Raw genomic sequence first — 21,035 nt, 5'->3', positions numbered from 1 at the left:
CAAATCATGCCTATGCACAGACCAACTTTACCCAGAAAAAAAGGATACAAACTCAGTCTTTCCCCCTTTTTTTATATATATATTTTTATTTATGCATTTTCTCCCTTCCCCCCACCCCCGACTTTAGCGCATCCAATTACCCAATTGCATTATGCTTCCTCACTACTGATGCCGATCCCCACCCTGATTAAGAAGAGCGAGACTGACACACGCCCCCTCCGACACGTGTGCAGTAGCCAACTGCATCTTTTCACCTGCACGAGGCGAGTTCATATGCAGATCAGCTCTGTGCATGGAGACCCACATCCTGATCACAACAGCCAATCGTCGTTCATGTAGCTGCCCAGCCCAGCCGGATGGCAGAGCTGAGTTTCAAACCGACACGTTTGAAATATCAGCTCTGGTGTGCTAGCGTTTTTTACCGATGCGCCACCTGAGCGCCCTCTCCTTATGTTTTTAAAACAATTATTTTCTTCAAATGCTTTGTATTTTTATTTTTATATTTTACATTTTGAAATGCAAAATCGAAGGTTCCAAAGTTTATAATATTTATCACCATATTTATCAAAACCTGAACTTTTTAGCTGAATGAACCGTACTTAACATTAAAAGATCTGTAAATGAATGAAGGTTGTTTAATGCACGAATGAATTTACTTATTTTATTTATATTTAATTATTATTGTAATGAATTGTAAACAATTTCCAACTGGAGGCACTTTAGTCTGTGACTGAAGCTCAGACTTCTGACTAATTAATCCCTGGTGCACTTAAGTGTCTGTGTTAGCTGTTCTATGTAGAGCTTATTGACAGTGAAGAGAGGAACATTTAGGATGGTTAATGATTTTACAAAGATGGATGTGCTGTGTGGATGTGGAAATGGAATATTTAAAGAAATGGAGCTCGGATATTTTAACAAGACTGAAGTTTCCAGTCTGACAGCACAAAATTCACGGCTAGTATAACAAACATTGAGTTACCTATGGAAATAGATAACAGAATGCCAATCTGTCACAGTGCCTTTCCTGAACACATAGTACCTTTTTAAGCTTTTGGAAAGGCTGAAAAGTTTCACTCACTCATGCATTAACTCACTCATGTACCCATTCATGAATTCACTCACACACTCATGCACCCTTACCAACACACCCACTCACTCACGTACCCACTCAAACTCAAACTCAGCTTTCATGATACATGGTCACCTACTGTCTTTCACCTGGTGGCAGGTGTGTGTGTGTGTGTGTAGAGTGCTGCTAGTGTGCAGTTCTCTCTGTGCTCCCCCTGTAGTTGGGGCAGTTTGTTGGGGTCTGGGAAGTTAAAATTGGGGATTATGATGTTGAATTTGGGGAAGAATTGGGATTGAATCTGGTGCATTGGGTGAAAAAGTGCAGCTCTGTCTCTACTGTACTAAGAGCAATACACTTACACACTTGCACACTTACACACTCACTCCCTTTTTCCTTCTTCTCAGTTCAGCGCTTGCTTTATTACCATGACGACATTCATAGTAAGATAACAGTGACATTAAAGATAATGAGAGCAATCAAACAATCAGAACATTACTTTCTTTTATGGCTTTTCAATACCATTCACCTCCACTATTACCATATAACCATACACACACACACACTCACACACGAAGACCCCACAGCCTAAAAAGATGATTTAGTTAAGTAGCTAAATCACTCGTGTTGCCGTTGTGTGGAGGTATTTTAGAGGGTGTATTAAACGCTATGGTGCCGTTTTCTTTTGTTGCTCAGGCTGTGTCACACTGACATGCCTTTCCCTGCAATAACTGTAATGGTCCTTTTTAGAAAAAATACTTGTGCCTGCTCATGCATTGGTAACTGGGGAAAAACTGGTTTCAGTTTTGGCATTTTGTTAAAAGAAAGTGCCTCTCAGTGAAAAACAAGTACAATTTTATTCAAATTTCTTGCTACTGGTTTCATGTTTTTTATTATAGTTTGACTTTAGTGCACTAAGATTTGCAGGAGAAATATTGTACCTTCTGGGTTTAACAAAAATTTTTTATATGCTGAAAATTGACAGTCCAGACAGAAAAATCTGACAACGTCCAGTCCTAAAACATCTCCAAAAATCGATAAAAAGTGTGGTGTGGAAAGGTGCTTATTAAAAGACACACAATTATACTCCAGCATTTTAAAAGACCTGAATGATCATTGGTATATAATAACATTAATAATCATTAGGAGAAATGTAGTACTGTTGTTACATTTCCTTGAAGTTGGTGTTCTGCAAAGATCACTCCAAGTGCACATAGTGCAATCACAGGGTAGGGAAGGGAGAAATTTTTAGTATGTAAACACTAAGCAGAGACTTTGATGAAAGCATGGTGGACAGAAACGGCTTGGAAGAAAAAAGCATGCTCATTCATTCACTCATTGTCTGTTTTAACACCACTTTATCCTATTCAGGGACATGATGGGTCCAATTCACTGGGCAATAGGTAGGAAATATCTATCTAACTTAATCAGCAAAATTATTGGTTGATTACATAATTTAACTGGCTATTATCTTGGCACACAGGGTCAGTTGGTGTTGGTTACTATTTTCCTATTGATGAATAAATTATAATAATTTAAAAACTGCTTTAGGTTTTTGCTATGATATTGTTTGTCTTACATTGAACACACCCTCCAGTTAATTTGGTTCTACTTCCGAATTGACTCACCTCTGACCAGAGGAAAAATCAAGGAGAAACACAGACTAGCAGGTGTCCCCTCTGATACATGTAGATAGATAGATAGATAGATAGATAGATAGATAGATAGATAGATAGATAGATAGATAGATAGATAGATAGATAGATAGATAGATAGATAGATAGATAGATATATAGATAGATAGATAGATAGATAGATAGATAGATAGATAGATAGATAGATAGATAGATAGATATGTGCAGTCACAGGCTGCTTCATTTGACCTGGCAGCAATGGACTCTCTCAGAGAGCCGTATGGCATTCACAGAGCTCCGCTATGCCATCTGTAAAATATCAACATTAGTACAGGTGCCTCTACCTGCCTGCAGATCTCATTTGCAGCAAAATGACAAATGCTGTCGACCTACCTCCCTCAGACAGAGCCGACTGTACCTGTTAGATGCTGTCAGGTCAATAGCACAGCTTAGATTTACTCGGGATCTTTTTAAATGTTAAAAGTCAGAGCTTGGACTTTAACCTAATTAAAATGCTGTGGTTACAGTGATGTTACTGATAAGGGTGGTCACAGGTTACAATTTAGGAAATATTGCATTTAAGTGTGTCTACCAAAATACAATTGTGTTGTATTAATTTCTGCAAAATGTGAATCTTGACAAGATTTTCAGAGAAAGTTGGTCATAAAAACATTCTGGTTTAACATTGTTCTTGCTGTTGTTTTTCTTGCTATTCACTGTGCATGGTCATTAATGTACATTTCTATTCATCCTCTCACACTGTGAATTCTATATTTGCCTACAGTACTACATTATAAAATAATGTTTGCAGCATTTCATCTCATCACAGCATGGTTCTTGACTTCCCACTGCCTGTACTCTACATTGTGTTTGTTCATAGCTTTAGCTGCCATTGATTTTCCTCAGAGAAAAAGAAAGTTCTGGACACTAAAAGATGTAAGAATATTAATAGCCATACGCGTTTACTTTTTCCGTCATTGGGGAGCAATGATGTGGAAGCTCCGGGCTATACAGAGGCCCCAGGCAATTTTCTATTTTACCTATAGCTATTGCCAGCCTGACTATTACATCTCACCCCTGGCTGGTCTTCCTACACATGCTATTAGGTCCTTGCAACTGATCCAGAATTTAACAGTCTGACTTGTCTTCGCTCTTTCTAAACCACCTTCAGCCTAGTAATGGTAAAATGCCACACTTTAACAAGTACAGGGGTCAACCCATCTCCGTTTAAGACACAAGACATTCAAAATACTTAAAAAGTGTAATTCTTATTGTAGCTTACCAGAACACTTGAATAATAAACTTCTTCCCTGTGATTAACAGGATTACTTCTTTGTATACAAAGAGGGATTAAACAGCTTAGATTCTGAGCTGTTGTTAGCAGTAGAAGTAGTTACTTTGTGTATGTACAGTCATTTTGGTTGTATGGCTTTTGGTCTTTTCTTGGTTTTGGGGGATATGTCTCTTTTGTCTTGCTTTTGGGTGGTATGGCTCTTTTTTTCTTGGTATTGGGTTTTCTTGGTATTTTGGTCTTTTTTGGTTTTGGATGGTGTGGCTTTTTCATCTTGGTTTTGGGTGATATAGCTTTTGGTATTTTTTTGGTTGGTTTGGCTCTTTCATCTTTGGTTTGGATGGTATGACTCTTGGTTTTTGATGGCATGGCCCTTTTGTCTTGGTTTTGGGAGGTATGGCTCTTTTTTTTTATGCATTTTCTCCACATTTATGTTCCGATTTAGCACACACAATTTTGGGTTTGGGGTTGGCTTTGGGTCTTTTCTTATTTTTGGGTGGTATGGCTTTTGGACTTTTTTGGTTTTGGGTGGTATGGCTTTTGGTCTTTTTTTATTTTGGGGTATGGCTTTTGGTCTTTTTTTATTTTGGGTGGTATGGCTTTTGGTCTTTTTTATTTTGGGTGGTATGGCTTTTGGTCTTTTTTTATTTTGGGTGGTATGGCTTTTGGTCTTTTTTTATTTTGGGTGGTATGGGTTTTGGTCTTTTTTATTTTGGGTGGTATGGGTTTTGGTCTTTTTTTATTTTGGGTGGTATGGGTTTTGGTCTTTTTTATTTTGGGTGGTATGGGTTTTGGTCTTTTTTTATTTTGGGTGGTATGGGTTTTGGTCTTTTTTATTTTGGATGGTATGGGTTTTGGTCTTTTTTTATTTTGGGTGGTATGGGTTTTGGTCTTTTTTATTTTGGGTGGTATGGGTTTTGGTCTTTTTTATTTTGGGTGGTATGGGTTTTGGTCTTTTTTATTTTGGATGGTATGGGTTTTGGTCTTTTTTTATTTTGGGTGGTATGGGTTCAAATATATCTTGGTTTTGTCTAGGCCTCTGGTGTTATAGCCTTCGATTTTGTTTTGGTCTCCAGTGGTATGAATCTTGTTCTTGTGTTGATTTAGTCTTGTCCTCATATTGAGTGGTATGCATATTGACCTTGGGTTTTGTCTTGGTTTCCTATGATACGGTTCTTGTTGTGTTTGTCTCTGGTAGTTTGGGTTTTAATGTCAACAGAGGTGGTCTTTACTAAAACACTAATCGGTACTTGGTCATTTCTTTAAAAGGAGGAGAATCTAACATGTTTTCTTTGTTTGTCTATAGAAATGGAGATGGCAAAGAAACAGGCAGAGAGCGACAAGAAGAAGATAGATGAATTAGTCCGGGAGAAAGACCTCCTCAGTAAGGTACATGTTTGTGAGAGAAGAATATGTGAACCTAATCTTATGTTAATCTAAGGTCACCAGACTCAGGTATGTACACTGAGATTTGATTTTATTAAAATTTCATAATAAAAAAATTAGTTCTAGCAGTTGGGACATGTAGCTGAATATTAAATGTAATTAATTTTGTGCAGTGATAAAAAATAAGTCTTTGCAGGCAGAATTGTTATTTTTTCTTTTTTTTTTGGCAATTAGAAGAGTCTTAGCAGTTGATGTGTGTTTTTACTAATCTTCAATGTTGACATAGTGTGGTGAATTGGAAAAGGTTTAACACAGTATTAGAATATTTTTACATCATTACCATGTGGAGACACATGCCTCTTTAAAGTGCTTCACAGAGCAACTTTAATAAAATTCTAAAAAAATCTTTAACATTTATGCTTTATCAGAAGTTACAGTTTCCTGAGCAATACTTTGTCTCCACAGTATCGCTTAAGATACTGTGCAAATGTAGTTGACTAAAGTCAGTATAAAACAGTCCTTAAACACTGCTATTAACATCTGCATCAGGCCTATTTTGTTGGGCAAAAAAAGAAAGGTACATTCAACCATTCAAAATCATTAAGATGTTTTATCATTTTCATGAGTATAGTCATGTTTCAATATATTAATATCTTGATTGTTTTAGTAGTTAAAAATACCAAAAGACAATTATCCAATATCTATGGTATCTGGAAGACTCGTTTAGCCCAAGAAATAAAAGCACATGAACTATGAAGCCTTTTATTTATCACAGCTATGTTGGAACATAACTTGCAGGTAAGCAAGTGTGTTAAGTTACACTTATATGGACAAAGTATGTGCATGTTTGTTGCCAACAGAGTAACAAAATGAAGAATCTAGCAAGAATGTGTCCCTGTGTACACAGTAAAGTCTATTAGGATATGGCTTGACAAGTTTGATGTGGAGAACAGAGCCCAGAACTTAAACCCATTGAACGTCTTGGTAATATGTTAGTTTGTTGATTGCAACCCAGAGCTTTTAGCCAAAATTGAGCCCCTGACAGCCTTTACACAGGAGTGCAGGCTGTTTTAGGGGGCCAACTCCATATTAATGGACATGATTTGAGAAGTAAATCTCAAACAAGTGAATGGACAGGTGTCCACATACTTTTGATCATATAGTGTATGTTAGTTTGAATGGAATTTTTTGGTATGGACTGCAGGCAGGCCAGTCAAGCATGTTAAAAAAAATACTTTGCTTGTTTACTGATAAGGAGTTTCTGAAGTATTCCTGAGCCCACACTGAACAGTACTGTGACGGTATACTGTCTAAGCAATTAAGGGTTGAGGGCTTTGCTCAAGGGCCCAACAGTGGCCACCAGGAAGTGGTGTGGCTTGAACCTGTGACCTCTTTTGATTACTTGTCCACATATACACTTACATATAAATATAAGAGGCTGTTTAAACTGCAGTATATTAGTTTGCAGGAGCATAGAAATTCAAAATGCAGGATTTTACAGGTGATTGGATTGTGCAGCAATACAAGATTTACAAAATCACACAGTGTCAGTCTGGCTCAGGCAACAAGTGGATTTCATTTTATAAATATCATTATTTTGAGATCAGGAGTCTTTTATAATGTAATCTAAGGAAACATTCACTGCTCCTCACATTTTATAGCAGCTTTCAAAAACATGAATGTGTAAGCAGATACTGTGATTTACTTACTTTTGTGATATTGGTTATATTGCGTATCGGTATATTGTGGATTTTCCATCTAGTTCAGGCTCCAAAAATGAGATTTGGTCTCTGAACAAAGTCATAAAACTGGAATGCATTTCACAATCAGGTAGCTTCCCGCACCACTGATCTCCTGAATATTGCAGTATTATTCTGGATATGGAGATGAGTGGCTATTCATATTTAATTGGATTGGGAATATGCTGCTCTCACACTAACACACACACACACACACACACACACACACACACACACGCTGGCATGCAAATACAGCTCCTGAAATTGGCTCTACCTCTGAGACTACCTCCAGTCAGCTACTCTACACTGATGCACATAGAATTTAGGCACACATAGAAAATCCTTTTATTCCAGCCAAGAGGCCAATTAAAGCTAAAGTTTAAAATCAGGACACTGATAATAGATGTTTGTTGATTGTCAATAAGATGCCTAAATTTATTTGCTAGTAAAGCTTTAATACTGTATAATATTTAACAAACCTTATTTCAAAAAGGTCTAAATGTAGATTTATATTAGTACACTTAAGCTGCTTAATAGCCCAGGACCTGTTCTGCACATTTTTTTTAGTGGTGGACAGGTATGGACTGCAGGAAGGCCAGTCAAGAATGCATATGCTCTTACAACATCCATTATTAAAAAAAGTATTTTCTAAAGTAGCAATGAGCATAAACTGTCACCTGAGAGATTAAGATCATGGTCATTAAAATATTGATTTAATCTTTTAATAATATTATACACTGATCAGCCATAACATTAAAACCACCTTGTTTCTACACTCACTGTCCATTTTATCAGCTCCACTTACCATATAGAAGAACTTTGTAGTTCTACAATCACTGACTGTAGTCCATCCATTTCTCTACATACCTTTTTAGCCTGCTTTCACCCTGTTCTTCAGTGGTCAGGACCCCCACAAGACCACCACAGAGCAAGTATTATTTAGGTGGTGGATCATTCTCAGCACTGTAGTGACAATGACGTGGTGGTGGTGTGTTAGTGTGTGTTGTGCTGGTATGAGTGGATCAGACACAGCAGCACTGCTGGGGTTTTTAAATACCGTGTCCACTCACTGTCCACTCTATTAGACACTCCTACCTAGTTGGTCCACCTTGTAGATGTAAAGTCAGAGACGATCGCTCATCTATTGCTGCTGTTTGAGTTGGTCATCTTCTAGACCTTCATCAGTGGTCACATGACGCTGTCCACAGGGCGCTGTTGGCTGGATATATTTTTTTTTATTGGACTATTCTCAGTCCAGCAGTGACAGTGAGGTGTTTAAAAACTCCAGCAGCGCAGCTGTGTCTTATCCATTCATACCAGCACAACACACACTAACACACCACCACCATGTCAGTGTCACTGCAGTGCTGAGAATGACCCACCACCCAAATAATACCTGCTCTGTGGTGGTCCTGTTGGGGTCCTGACCATTGAAGAACAGCATGAAAGGGGGCTAACAAAGCATGCAGAGAAACTGATGGACTACAGTCAGTAAACTTAGAACTACAAAGTGCTTCTATATGGTAAGTGGAGCTGATAAAACGTACAATGTGTGTAGAAACAAGGAGGTAGTTTTAATGTTATGGCTGATCGGTGTAGATTGTAGATGGACAAATCCCTGCATTTCACAGACTTTTCTTACATTGCCCCAATCCATGTTTTTGGAAGGTGTTGTGAGCATATTTACAAAATCAATTAAGTTAATTATAACATTAAATACCTCATCTTTGTGCGGTTTTCAATAAAGTCCTGCTTTGCATAAAGAACAGTTTTCAAATAATTCCTTTCTGTTTTTAACCTGCATTTTACTCACTTTCATAACTTTTTTGGAATTGGATTTGTGTATAAATGTTATGCCTTGGTGTGTGTGTGTTTGTTTAGAATATGATCAAGGCAGCCAGCGCCACCGAGAAGCAGTTGAATCTGGTAAAATTGCATGAGCAGACGAAAAAAACGCTGGATCAGGAGATTTTGACCTACCGAGATGAAGCCCAGAAACAGCGCAAGATTATCTTTCAGCTGGAGAAAGAGCGCGACCGATATATCAATGAAGCCAGTGAACTCACACATAAGGTAACACCCAAACATACAGTCAGCAATCATACAAACAGGTATAAATGGGGTTGAACTGTGTTGAACATAGAACATTCCAAACCGTGTGTGTGTGTGTACAGTACGTCTGTATGTGTTCATTTGTACGGATGTCTGAGCTAAAAGAAAATGAACTTTGTCATATATACAGTGTATCACAAAAGTGAGTACACCCCTCACATTTCTGCAGATATTTAAGTATATCTTTTCATGGGACAACACTGACAAAATGACACTTTGACACAATGAAAAGTAGTCTGTGTGCAGCTTATATAACAGTGTAAATTTATTCTTCCCTCAAAATAACTCAATATACAGCCATTAATGTCTAAACCACTGGCAACAAAAGTGAGTACACCCCTAAGAGACTACACCCCTAAATGTCCAAACTGAGCACTGCTTGTCATTTTCCCTCCAAAATGTCATGTGATTTGTTAGTGTTACTAGGTCTCAGGTGTGCATAGGGAGCAGGTGTGTTTAATTTAGTAGTACAGCTCTCACACTCTCTCATACTGGTCACTGAAAGTTCCAACATGGCACCTCATGGCAAAGAACTCTCTGAGGATCTTAAAAGACGAATTGTTGCGCTACATGAAGATGGCCAAGGCTACAAGAAGATTGCCAACACCCTGAAACTGAGCTGCAGCACAGTGGCTAAGATCATCCAGCATTTTAAAAGAGCAGGGTCCACTCAGAACAGACCTCGCGTTGGTCGTCCAAAGAAGCTGAGTGCACGTGCTCAGCGTCACATCCAACTGCTGTCTTTGAAAGATAGGCACAGGAGTGCTGTCAGCATTGCTGCAGAGATTGAAAAGGTGGGGGGTCAGCCTGTCAGTGCTCAGACCATACGCCGCACACTACATCAAATTGGTCTGCATGGCTGTCACCCCAGAAGGAAGCCTCTTCTGAAGTCTCTACACAAGAAAGCCCGCAAACAGTTTGCTGAAGACATGTCAACAAAGGACATGGATTACTGGAACCATGTCCTATGGTCTGATGAGACCAAGATTAATTTGTTTGGTTCAGATGGTCTCAAGCATGTGTGGCGGCAATCAGGTGAGGAGTACAAAGATAAGTGTGTCATGCCTACAGTCAAGCATGGTCTGGGGCTGCATGAGTGCGGCAGGTGTTGGGGAGTTACATTTCATTGAGGGACACATGAACTCCAATATGTACTGTGAAATACTAAGCAGAGCATGATCCCCTCCCTCCGGAAACTGGGTCGCAGGGCAGTGTTCCAGCATGATAATGACCCCAAACACACCTCTAAGATGACCACTGCTTTATTGAAGAGGCTGAGGGTAAAGGTGATGGACTGGCCAAGCATGTCTCCAGACCTAAACCCAATAGAACATCTTTGGGGCATCCTCAAGCGGAAGGTGGAGGAGCGCAAAGTCTCGAATATCCGCCAGCTCCGTGATGTCGTCATGGAGGAGTGGAAAAGCATTCCAGTGGCAACCTGTGAAGCTCTGGTAAACTCCATGCCCAGGAGAGTTAAGGCAGTTCTGGGAAATAATGGTGGCCACACAAAATATTGACACTTCAGGAACTTTCACTAGGGGGTGTACTCACTTTTGTTGCCGGTGGTTTAGACATTAATGGCTGTATATTGAGTTATTTTGAGGGAAGAGTAAATTTACACTGTTATATAAGCTGCACACAGACTACTTTTCATTGTGTCAAAGTGTCATTTTGTCAGTGTTGTCCCATGAAAAGATATACTTAAATATCTGCAGAAATGTGAGGGGTGTACTCACTTTTGTGATACACTGTACCTGCACACATGTACAGTACAATCTATTTCTTATTCTTTACTGCATATTCCAGCATGTTTGGAAGCTGGGGTCAGAGCACAGGGTCAGCCATTGTATGGCACCCCTGGAGCAAAGAGGATTAAGAGCCTTGCTCAAGTGCCTAACAGTGACTGCATGGCAAAGCCAGGAATGGAACCCACGTTTCTGGGATTTCTGGGACATCAGCCAGTCATGTCTCTGTAGACTTCTAACCGATAGCTCAGCTAAGATTAAAACTCTACATCCACAGATCTCAGCAGTAGTTGGCTAGCACACTTGACCACTACATCACCTGAGCGCCCCCGGTTCTTAATAAATAAATAAATTAATACAGTATGGCATTTCCAGCACAGGCAGTTAAATGTTTAAACTTTTCTGCTGGTTCTTCTGCTCTTAGGTTCAGTTTTTTAGCTCATCTATTGGGAGTTTTCTAACCTTTCAAATTGCTAATTTGCTTCGAAACACCCAGGTGGGCGCAGAAACAAGCCTAAAGGATTATAAATATATTTTGGCTAATGATTCAGCCCTTTCTGATTCCATCTCGTTTCCCTATTAATAATGAGAAAAATATATCCCACCACCCAAAGAGATTAGAAAAACTGTTTTGCCAGACAGGAACAATGGTCGATAAATCTATAGCGCTCTCATATGTGCTAGCAGCATGCCAGGGAAATGAGCATCCAGAGGACGTTTTAGGTTAGTAATCCATGTTATGTTTCATCTGGCAAATCGTAGAGGTTAATGGGTTAGTTAATGAATAGTTGTGTATATTTCAAACCATTTAAACCTATTGAAGGAATAAAAACAGAATCAATCCTTTGGATAAGTCTGTGATCTAACAATTAGCTAAAAATTACATCACTAGCTGTGTTTTTTTTTACTACATTAAAGAAAACAATCCAGTGACACAACACTGACCCATTAAAACAGTTGGATGAGTGTGTGTTTGTTTGTGTGTCTGCCCTGCGATGGACTGGTGCCTTGTCCAGGGTGTTTCTGTGTGCCTTGCGCCCACTGAGAGCTGGGATAGGCTCCAGCACCTCCCCACGACCCTGATTAGGATAAGCGACATAGAAAGTGAGTGAGACTAAGTGAAATATGGTGAGTGGAGCATCATGGTACTGAGCTGCTTTGCTTACATCAAGCTCTGGACGATGTAAAGGTTAATTAGAAAGCCTTGAATTTTAAATTTCATCAAGACATTTTGTAGTACTCATCATCTGAAGCTGGTTGATGGATTGAATTTGAATAATTCATTAGAGAGTGAACCAACAGGAAATTCCAGAATTGCCAAATCAGACCTTGATACACCTAATTAGGGCTGCTTATTCAAAGCACGCAATAAAGTACAACCCCAAATCAGAAAAAGTTGGGACAGTATGGAAAATGCAAATAAAATAAAAATGCAGTGTTCCTTACATTTACTTTGACTTATATTTGATTGCAGACAGGATGAACATGATATATTTCATGTTTTATCTGCTCAACTTCATTTCATTTGTTAATATACTGTACCTCCATTCCTGCATTTCAGGCCTGCAACACATTCCAAAAAAAGTTGGGACCAGGCAATTTAGGGCTAGTAATGAGATGACTAAAATAACTAAATAATGGTGTGATTCCAAACAGGTGATGTTAACAGGTGATTGTAATCATGGTTTGGTGCAAAAGCAGCATCCGGGAAAGGCTGAGTCTTTGATGAGCAAAGATGGCCAGAGGATCTCCAGTTTGTCAACAACAATGATTGAAATGTTTAAAAACATTCTACTTCAAAGAAAGATTGGAAGGGATTTGCATATTTCCCCCTCTACAGTGCATAATATCATTAAGCGATTCAAGGAATCAGGAGGAATTTCAGCGCATAAAGGTCAAGGGTGTACATTGAGCATTTAGAGCAACAAATACTGCCTTCAAGACATCATCTTTTCCAGGGATGTTCATAAATTTTTCAACAAGACAATGCAAAACCACATGCTGCACACATTACAAAGACATGGCTGCGGAAGAAGGGGGTACAGGTACTGGACTGGTCTGCCTGCAGTCCTGACCTGTCCCCAATAGAGAATGTGTGGAGAAATTTGAAACGAAAAATGTGACAACGACGACCCCGTACTGTTGCACATCTTAAGATCTTCCTGTTTGCAGGAAGAATGGGACAAAATAAAAGCTGAAACACTAAATCACTTGGTATCCTCGGTGCCAAAACGTCTTTTAAGTGTGGTGAAAAGGAATGACAACATTACAAAGTGGTGAATGCTTTACTATCCCAACTTTTTTTGGAATGTGTTGCAGGCCTGAAATGCAGGGATGGATGTTTATTAATAAATGAAATGAAGTTGAGCAGATAAAACATGAAATATCTCAGGGTCATCATGTCTGCAATCAAATAAAAGTCAAAGTAAATGTAAGAAACTCTGTGTTTTTATTATTATTTGCATTGTCCATGCTGTCCCAACTTTTTCTGATTTGGGGTTGTAAAAAAATTCCTGACTATCACTGTCCAAGAGAGGTCAGATATTTTGATCTAAGCTATGAATTAATTAAATTATTGGACTGCTTTTGATTGACCTCTTTTAGCCACTTGCTTTTACATAGATGCTCCAAACTGTAAAACTCCTAAGACCAGTTGGTTTAGATATTCCACAATATTAGAACTTAATAATAAGAAATAATAAAAACTTAATAATAAGATCAGGGTGGGGGGGGGGGGGTGGGGGGTAATAGTGGTGCAGCATGTAATGTGGTATTGTCACTGTATATAAATAATCTGGCCTTTTACCCTCAAACCCATGTATACAGTGTAACAAAAAACTAATCTGGCTAGCAGATGGAATCAGTGAAGCACAATCTCATTTGCATGATCCTGCTCCCTGCTAGTTTCTTACACTTTCGAAAGTGGTGAATTCATTTAGGGTCAGATCAGGTCAGACATGCTGATTTAACAGAACAAATATGAGCTTCGAGTGAATGGGTGCTGAATGGAGATTAGTAGCGTCTGCCACCGATATGACAAAGAAATGATGATAACTCTTTTATGGGAGGAAGATCAATTGTGTCTAAAAGGCAGTAATACCTGATAATGGCCTTTATTCACGTTATTCAGGTTGAAAATATTAAACATTGATTTTCTTTTTTTGGCCTTTTTATGTCTTTCTCTCTCACACACACTTGATATATTAGTTTTGTAGTTGATATAAAGGTACAATATTAAAAACTACTCAAGTTTGGCTTGATGCTCATTTAAAGAAAATAAAGTTAGAAAGATAGAAAGATGTTCCAGTTGCCTGTTATTGGAATAGTTTGACATTATTAACTCATTTTAAATAAATAGCTGAAATACATAGCTAATAAATAACAATACACAACAATCCTGGGCTGTTGAGCAAAAACAGGTAAAAAATGAACTTTCCATGTACACCAATTGATTTTTGCATATTTTTTTTGCATTTGCCCCTTTCCCTCCTAATCTACTCTGACCGAGGAGAGCCGCAGACTATCACACAGCCCCTCCGACATGCACATAGCCACTGACCACTTCTTTTTACCTGCCAGAAATGGGTTCTCACAGAGAGCAGTATCACATACAAAGAATCACGCACTGCTATCTGTGAATGAATCATCCTTAATACATGTGCCTCAACCAGCCACCAGAGGCCGCTCTTTAATGAGTATCTCATTCCACCTTTCCTTTAAGGAGACATAGCCAACTGAAGATGTTTGATTGCTCAGATAAGATTCAAACTCAAGAGTTTGGGGGTGGACTAGCATATGAGACCACTGCATCAGCTGACATGCTCCTGTTCCAACTTTGGGAACGTGTTGCAGTCATTAAATTTAAAATTATACTTTTGTGCTGTGTCAGTTGTTTCAGAATAGGTGCATTATTGCCCATTTTATTTATGTGTGCCCTAATGTCTTGAATTGGGATTGCATTTTTTTCACAATATATTCGTATCCAATGACCCAATTGCATTACGCTTTCTCTTTACTGATGCTGACCTCCATTCCTGGCTGAGGAGAGCCGTGACAAACACACACCCCCTCCGACATGTGTGCAGTAGCCAACTGCATCTTTTCACCTGCATAAGGCAAGTTCATATGTGGATCAGCTTTGCGTATGGAGAGACATTACTCAGCCAGCAGAGGTTGTAATTGCATCAGTTAAAAGGAATCCCCTCCGGCACCCGCCCTACAAACGAGCCAATCATTGTAGGTTTGTTTGTTTGTTTATTAGGGTTTTAATGTCTTGTTTTACACTCTTTGGTTACATTCATGACAGAAAAGGTAGTTACTCATTACACAAAATTCATCAATTCACAAGGTTATATCGAACATAGTCATAGACAATTTAGTATCTCCAATTCACCTCACTTGCATGTCTTTGGACTGTGGGAGGAAACCGGAGCACCTGGAGGAAACCCACGCAGACACGTGGAGAACATGCAAACTCCACACAGAAAGGACCTTGACCGCCCTACCTGGGGATCGAACCCAGGACCTTCTTGATGTGAGGCGACAGTGCTACCCACTTAGCAACCGTGCCGCCCCCAATCATTGTAGGCGCAGAGCCTGTTGGTAGCAGAGCTAAGATTCGAACTTGTGAGTGGCATGCACCCACTGGGACTGTATTTTGAGTTGTTGGGATGGCCTATTATTTCTCTGACCTCCTTTTTTGGTTTAAATTAACTGGTTTAGAGTCTCGTTAGAAATAGAAATAAAAAAATATTAGAAATCTAGAGACCTAAGAAAAATAGAGGCATTAATAATGGTATGCATGAAATACTGTATATTTTCCAAATCCCACCTCTTTTTCCATCGCTGGTTCTTCTCCCACAGCTTTTTACATTTAAATGTGACCATGCTTGACATGATTGGATTAGCCGGGGGTGCTGCAGCAACGTAATTCAGCAAATCCATGTAATTGTATTGCTTCTCTGGTCTTTAATTTGACATATCATGTCTTTCATTGCTGAGGCTAGAGCAGACGGAGCCGCACAGCGGGATAATAACGTACATCCGGCGTTTTATCAGGCACCGGTGAAACAGTGTAGGCCACTCACTGGCAAAAACCAGGATCTCACAGATTTGTCAGCTGCTTTGACAGAAATTAACTCAGCTAGGCAGATGTGGATCTTTGGAGGCGTGTGGATGCGAGTGGGGTCGGTGAAGGGCAAGAAAAATGGACAGAATAGTGATTGGAAGCGAAGGATGTCACTCTCATATTTGCGAAAGAATAGAGTCACATCTCTCCCTGTCTCTCACAGTAATGTGCTGTCTTCTTTTTTTAAGGTGTTGTCACACATGGAGGATATTAAAGTTCGGGAGATGCAGATCTTTGAATACAAGAAGAAGATCGCAGAGGCCGAGACCAAGCTCAAGCAGCAGCAGAACCTGTATGAGGCCGTCAGGTCTGACCGCAATATCTACAGCAAGAACCTGATCGAGGCTCAGGTAAACCTTCATGTCTCTTGATGACTGGATTGCAAATAGTTCCTAGAAATCTTCCTGAAAAGTGGCTGTGGTTCATTCTACAGTATGAGGGATCTTCAAAAAGTTTCCACACTTTTATATTTTGGTTGGAAACGGTGAGGGTGGGAGGAGTATTTATTTATTTATTTATTTATTTGGATTTCAACATCATGCTTTACACTTTGGTTACGTTCATGACAGAAATGGTAGTTACTCCTTACACAAGATTCATCAAACACAGTCCTGGACAATTTTGTACCTCCAATTCACCTCACTCGCACATCTTTGGACTGTGGGAGGAAACCGGAGCTCCCGGAGGAAACCCACACGGACACAGGGAGAACATGCAAACTCCACACAGAAAGGACCCAGACCGGCCTACCTGGGGATCGAACTCAGGACCTTCTTGCTGTGAGGCGACAGTGCTACCCAATTGCTGAGCCAATGTGCCGCCCGGGAGGAATAGTAATTGTTTGTGTCTGAGAGACTGAGAGGGAGCTTATAGTCTGGATTTAGCGCCATCTGATTTCCACCTTTTTGAACACTCAAAGAAGCTTTAAGGGGAAGAAGATTTTTATGTAATGATGATGTGAATGCAGCGATGCATCAGTGGCTACACGCTCAACCAAAAATGCATCAGCAGGTGTTTTACAATTCTTAATAAAGAGAGTTTAAAAAAGTGTGGAAACTATTTGAAGAACGCTTGTAATTATCACTAGCTCTAACCACACTACTAACTACTGTACATGCTCTGTACCTTTTTTCTTATTCTTATTCAGTCTGCGTCATGTCTGCGTCATGGTCGGGTGAGAGTACGCTGGCGTCCCTTTGTTGACTGCCGCTTCTCCCCATGTCTGAACTGTGTTTGTTGTGTTGTCTTTGTCTATAGTGTTTATGTTTTAATTTTAAGTTTTTGTTTTGGGTTTGGCGTGTTTGTTGCTGAACCTGACTGTTAGCACAGCTGCTATCGTGCTCTGCTGAACCTGACTGTTAGCACCGCTGCTATCGTGCTCTGCTGAACCTGGCTATTAGCACCGCGGCTATCGTGCTCTGATGAACCTGGCTGTTAGCACCGCTGCTATCGTGCTCTGCTGAATCTGGCTGTTAGCACCGCGGCTATCGTGCTCTGCTGAACCTGGCTGTTAGCACCGCGGCTATTCTACTCTGCTGAACCTGGCTGTTAGCACCGCTGCTATCGTGTCCTGCTGAACCTGGCTGTTAGCACCGCTGCTACTCTACTCTGCTGAACCTGGCTGTTAGCACCGCTGCTATCGTGCTCTGCTGAACCTGGTTGTTAGCACCGTGGCTATCATGTTCTGTACAAATATTGTCGTTGTCATTTATTTGTTCTTTGTATTATTAATTGTTTTTGTTAGCATCTTTGGGTTTTGAAAAGCGCTATATAAGTGTGATTTATTATTATTTTTATTATTATTATTATTATTAGTGGTAAGGGACGTCATGTAAAGTGGGGATAAAAATAGCAGCTATGTTATTTATAAATGAGCCCCAGAATTGACTTTGGACCTGTACTTCTGGCTATATTGGGTCTGTCTCAAAACCTAGTAAGCTACATAGACATAACTGCATTAGTTATGAGAATTCCCTTCCAGCACCCTCCCTACGAACAAACCAATCATTATAGGCACCCAGCCTGCCGGTAGCAGAGCTGAGATTCGAATTTATGAGTAGCGTGTTCTGTATCAGGTCTGTCTCAAAACCTAGTGGGCTCTCTACATAGACAGCATTTTAAACTAAATAAAATAAGTATTAAAACATAAAAATACCATAATAAAACAAGATTTCTCTCTAAGTCAAATGTGCAGCTGCAGAAAATGTTATTGGTTAAAAAAAGGTTTGACGTGTTGGACACGGGCAGCACGGCGGTCCAAAGACATGCAAGTGAGGTTTGTTTGTTTTGTTTTATTAGGATTTTAACGTCATGTTTTACACTTTGGTTACATTCATGACAGAAACGGTAGTTACTCATTACACAAGATTCATCAGTTCACAAGGTTATATCGAACACAGTCTTGGGCAAGTGAGGTGACTTGGAGACACTAAATTGTCCAAAGCCTGTGTTTGATATAACCTTTGTGAACTGATGAACCTTGTGTAATGAGTAACTACCGTTCCTGTCATGAATGTAACCAAAGTGTAAAACATGACGATAAAATCCTAATAATCAAACAAAACGTGTTGAACAAAGTAATGAAAACTGCAATAGTTTGTGTGCTGTTACAATGTGCTAGTTGGTAATGGCAGTGACAGTGGTAACTCAGCATTTAAGATCCTCGATTATTGATTGGACGGTCACTGATTTAAGCCCTAACACTGACAAACTGCTCACTACGACCCTTAAACAGCAAGACTTAATCCTCAATTGCTTGCATTGCATTGGTTTAAACTGCAACACACTTTGAATAAAAGCATCCACTAAAATGCATAGTAATGTACCAATGTAAATTGTGGATGAAGATCAGATGATCATTTGTAGCTTAGTGGTTAAGGTACTGGACTAGTAAGTTGCTGTAAGTTGCTTTGAGTAAAAGCGTCCTCTGCTGTTATGGTATACCATATGAACGATTATCAGCATACGACTACCCAGCGTGTCCTTATCTAAAATGATCTGCTTATCCGAGTCTGACTGTCTGCCTTTGTGTTCAGGACGAAATCACAGACATGAAGAACAAGCTGAAGATCATGAACCGCCAGATCGACCAGCTTAAAGAGGAGATCAGTGGCAAAGAGGCAACGCTGATCAAAGAGCATCAGGAGTTCCAGCGTGTGGAGAAAGAAAAGGAGGCTCTTAAGGTACAAAAGCATCTTAATCTCCTCTGATATAAAAAAATATACATGAAAACACTTATTTACTGCTGCTAGAAGTCAATCCTGTATGTTTTTATTTTATACTTTACTTCTTTGAGTCGATCACCTTCTGAACCCTGTTGATCTTCTAGACTTTGAAATGTCTGGCAATTCATGTTACACTTTGCTCACTTACCCCTTTTCCACCGACGCGGCACGGAGCCCGTTCCGGTTCCCGAACTTGATTTTGAACCGGTTCCGCGTGTTTCCACCGGAAAAAAGAGGTTCCAGACAGTGAACTAGCGGGCCAATCTGGCACCACAGAATACTTGGTTTTTCAGCCCGAACCGTGACGTCCGTCAGTGGGCGTGTCATGTTGTACAGCATAGCGCGTTAGCAACAATGCCGTCCGCTGGGGTCTCATATGGAGCTTATTGCTGCATTTTTATCTTTTAAACTTCACCTGATTCATTTTGAGCCAGTTTGCCGCTTATATTTTCAAAGCGCCTTTAAAAAGATGAATTGTGTGATATTACGTGATAAAAGTGACCCGGACAGAACGAAACACGCTTAACGTGAAAAATAAAGCATGACGCTTTTTCAACTCCCCGAGCTGCATAAACACACGTGAAGTAAATCCAGTTAAACACAGATACATGTGGTATTTTAGAGTGGATTTGATGTTTATTTCACACAGATTAATGTTCATGTTGTGGAACTTTAATGATGTTTCACCGCTCGAGTCGAGCGCTGAGCAAATCGAGAGTCGGGGTGAAAACGAAGCGCAAAACTCCTCTCACGTCAATAAACTAAAGAAAACAACAACTGAGACAAACAAGTCATGTCTTCTTATCACCGATAGTTAGATCGCTGCTTTTTACATAAAAACAAACATCTGTAACAGCAGCACAAATGCTCGCACATAATCCACACACTCCGTCATGTTATTACTGCTCTTAACTCTTAGTATGTAACGCCCACTGTTGATGACGCTGCTTGGTTCTCAAAAACTGGTGGAAACGCGCGTCAGTTCTCTACAGAACACCAAGGTTCAGAGAAACCTGAACAGAACCGGTTCAAGAACCACGTTTTTTTTGGTGGAAAAGGGGTAACTGTTCCCTCCTTTAAAGCACTTTACTTTATTTTTGCAATGCACTTAGCTCCTATTAAATCACTTGAGCTGTGTACTATATAACAGTTCATGCTAGCCTGCTTTTTAGACTTGTTTTGTCTTTTTTGTTCAATCAAGAGAGCTTTTTACCCCATTCAGCTGTGTGTCAAATGTAATCAAGAACACTTTTGAAACACAGTTTCTACAAATAAAAAAACCACTAATACTAATATAACTTCTCACCAGATTGTGTTGGTGTTGCTAAGCCTTAACAACCCAGGTTGATTTTCATGTACCTGCTTACTGTCTGCTTTGGTGTCTGCTTGAGTTTACCCTGGATACTCTGGTTACACCTACATAAAAGAATTTGCTGAAGGGTGTTGAACATGTTCGAATATATTAATTTTTTCTGGACTCTCTCATAACTAATGCAATTACGACTTCTGCTGGCTGCACAGAGACAGGAAAAGAGTGCTGTCAGGGTGTGTCTCTCCGCACACAGTGCTGATCTGCATTGCACTCGTCAAAGTGTAGGTGAAAAAATGCATACGACTGCTGCCCACATGTCGGAGGGGGCGTGGGTTAGCTTTGTTCTCATCAATCAGAGTGGGGATTGGCATTGGTTGAGAGGACGCGTGATGCAATCG

The 21,035-nt window shown here is 39.8% G+C and overlaps 1 protein-coding gene across 1 annotated transcript in view; it reads left to right on the top strand.

Moving 5' to 3' along the window:
- cfap58 (cilia and flagella associated protein 58) overlaps positions 1 to 21,035 on the top strand; it is a 117,854-nt gene that overhangs the window by 17,993 nt on the left and 78,826 nt on the right. Inside the window, exons 8-11 of the mRNA XM_063009699.1 lie at positions 5,298 to 5,380; positions 8,998 to 9,189; positions 16,290 to 16,451; positions 19,137 to 19,283. Of these exons, the coding sequence (XP_062865769.1) occupies positions 5,298 to 5,380; positions 8,998 to 9,189; positions 16,290 to 16,451; positions 19,137 to 19,283 (584 nt within the window). The remainder of the gene's footprint in view (positions 1 to 5,297; positions 5,381 to 8,997; positions 9,190 to 16,289; positions 16,452 to 19,136; positions 19,284 to 21,035) is intronic.

The sequence above is a fragment of the Trichomycterus rosablanca genome, chromosome 15, assembly GCF_030014385.1.
Source record: "Trichomycterus rosablanca isolate fTriRos1 chromosome 15, fTriRos1.hap1, whole genome shotgun sequence".
Lineage (NCBI taxonomy): Eukaryota > Metazoa > Chordata > Actinopteri > Siluriformes > Trichomycteridae > Trichomycterus > Trichomycterus rosablanca.
Note: the sequence above shows the minus strand (reverse complement) of the source record. Positions and strands in the feature narration are given on the sequence as shown.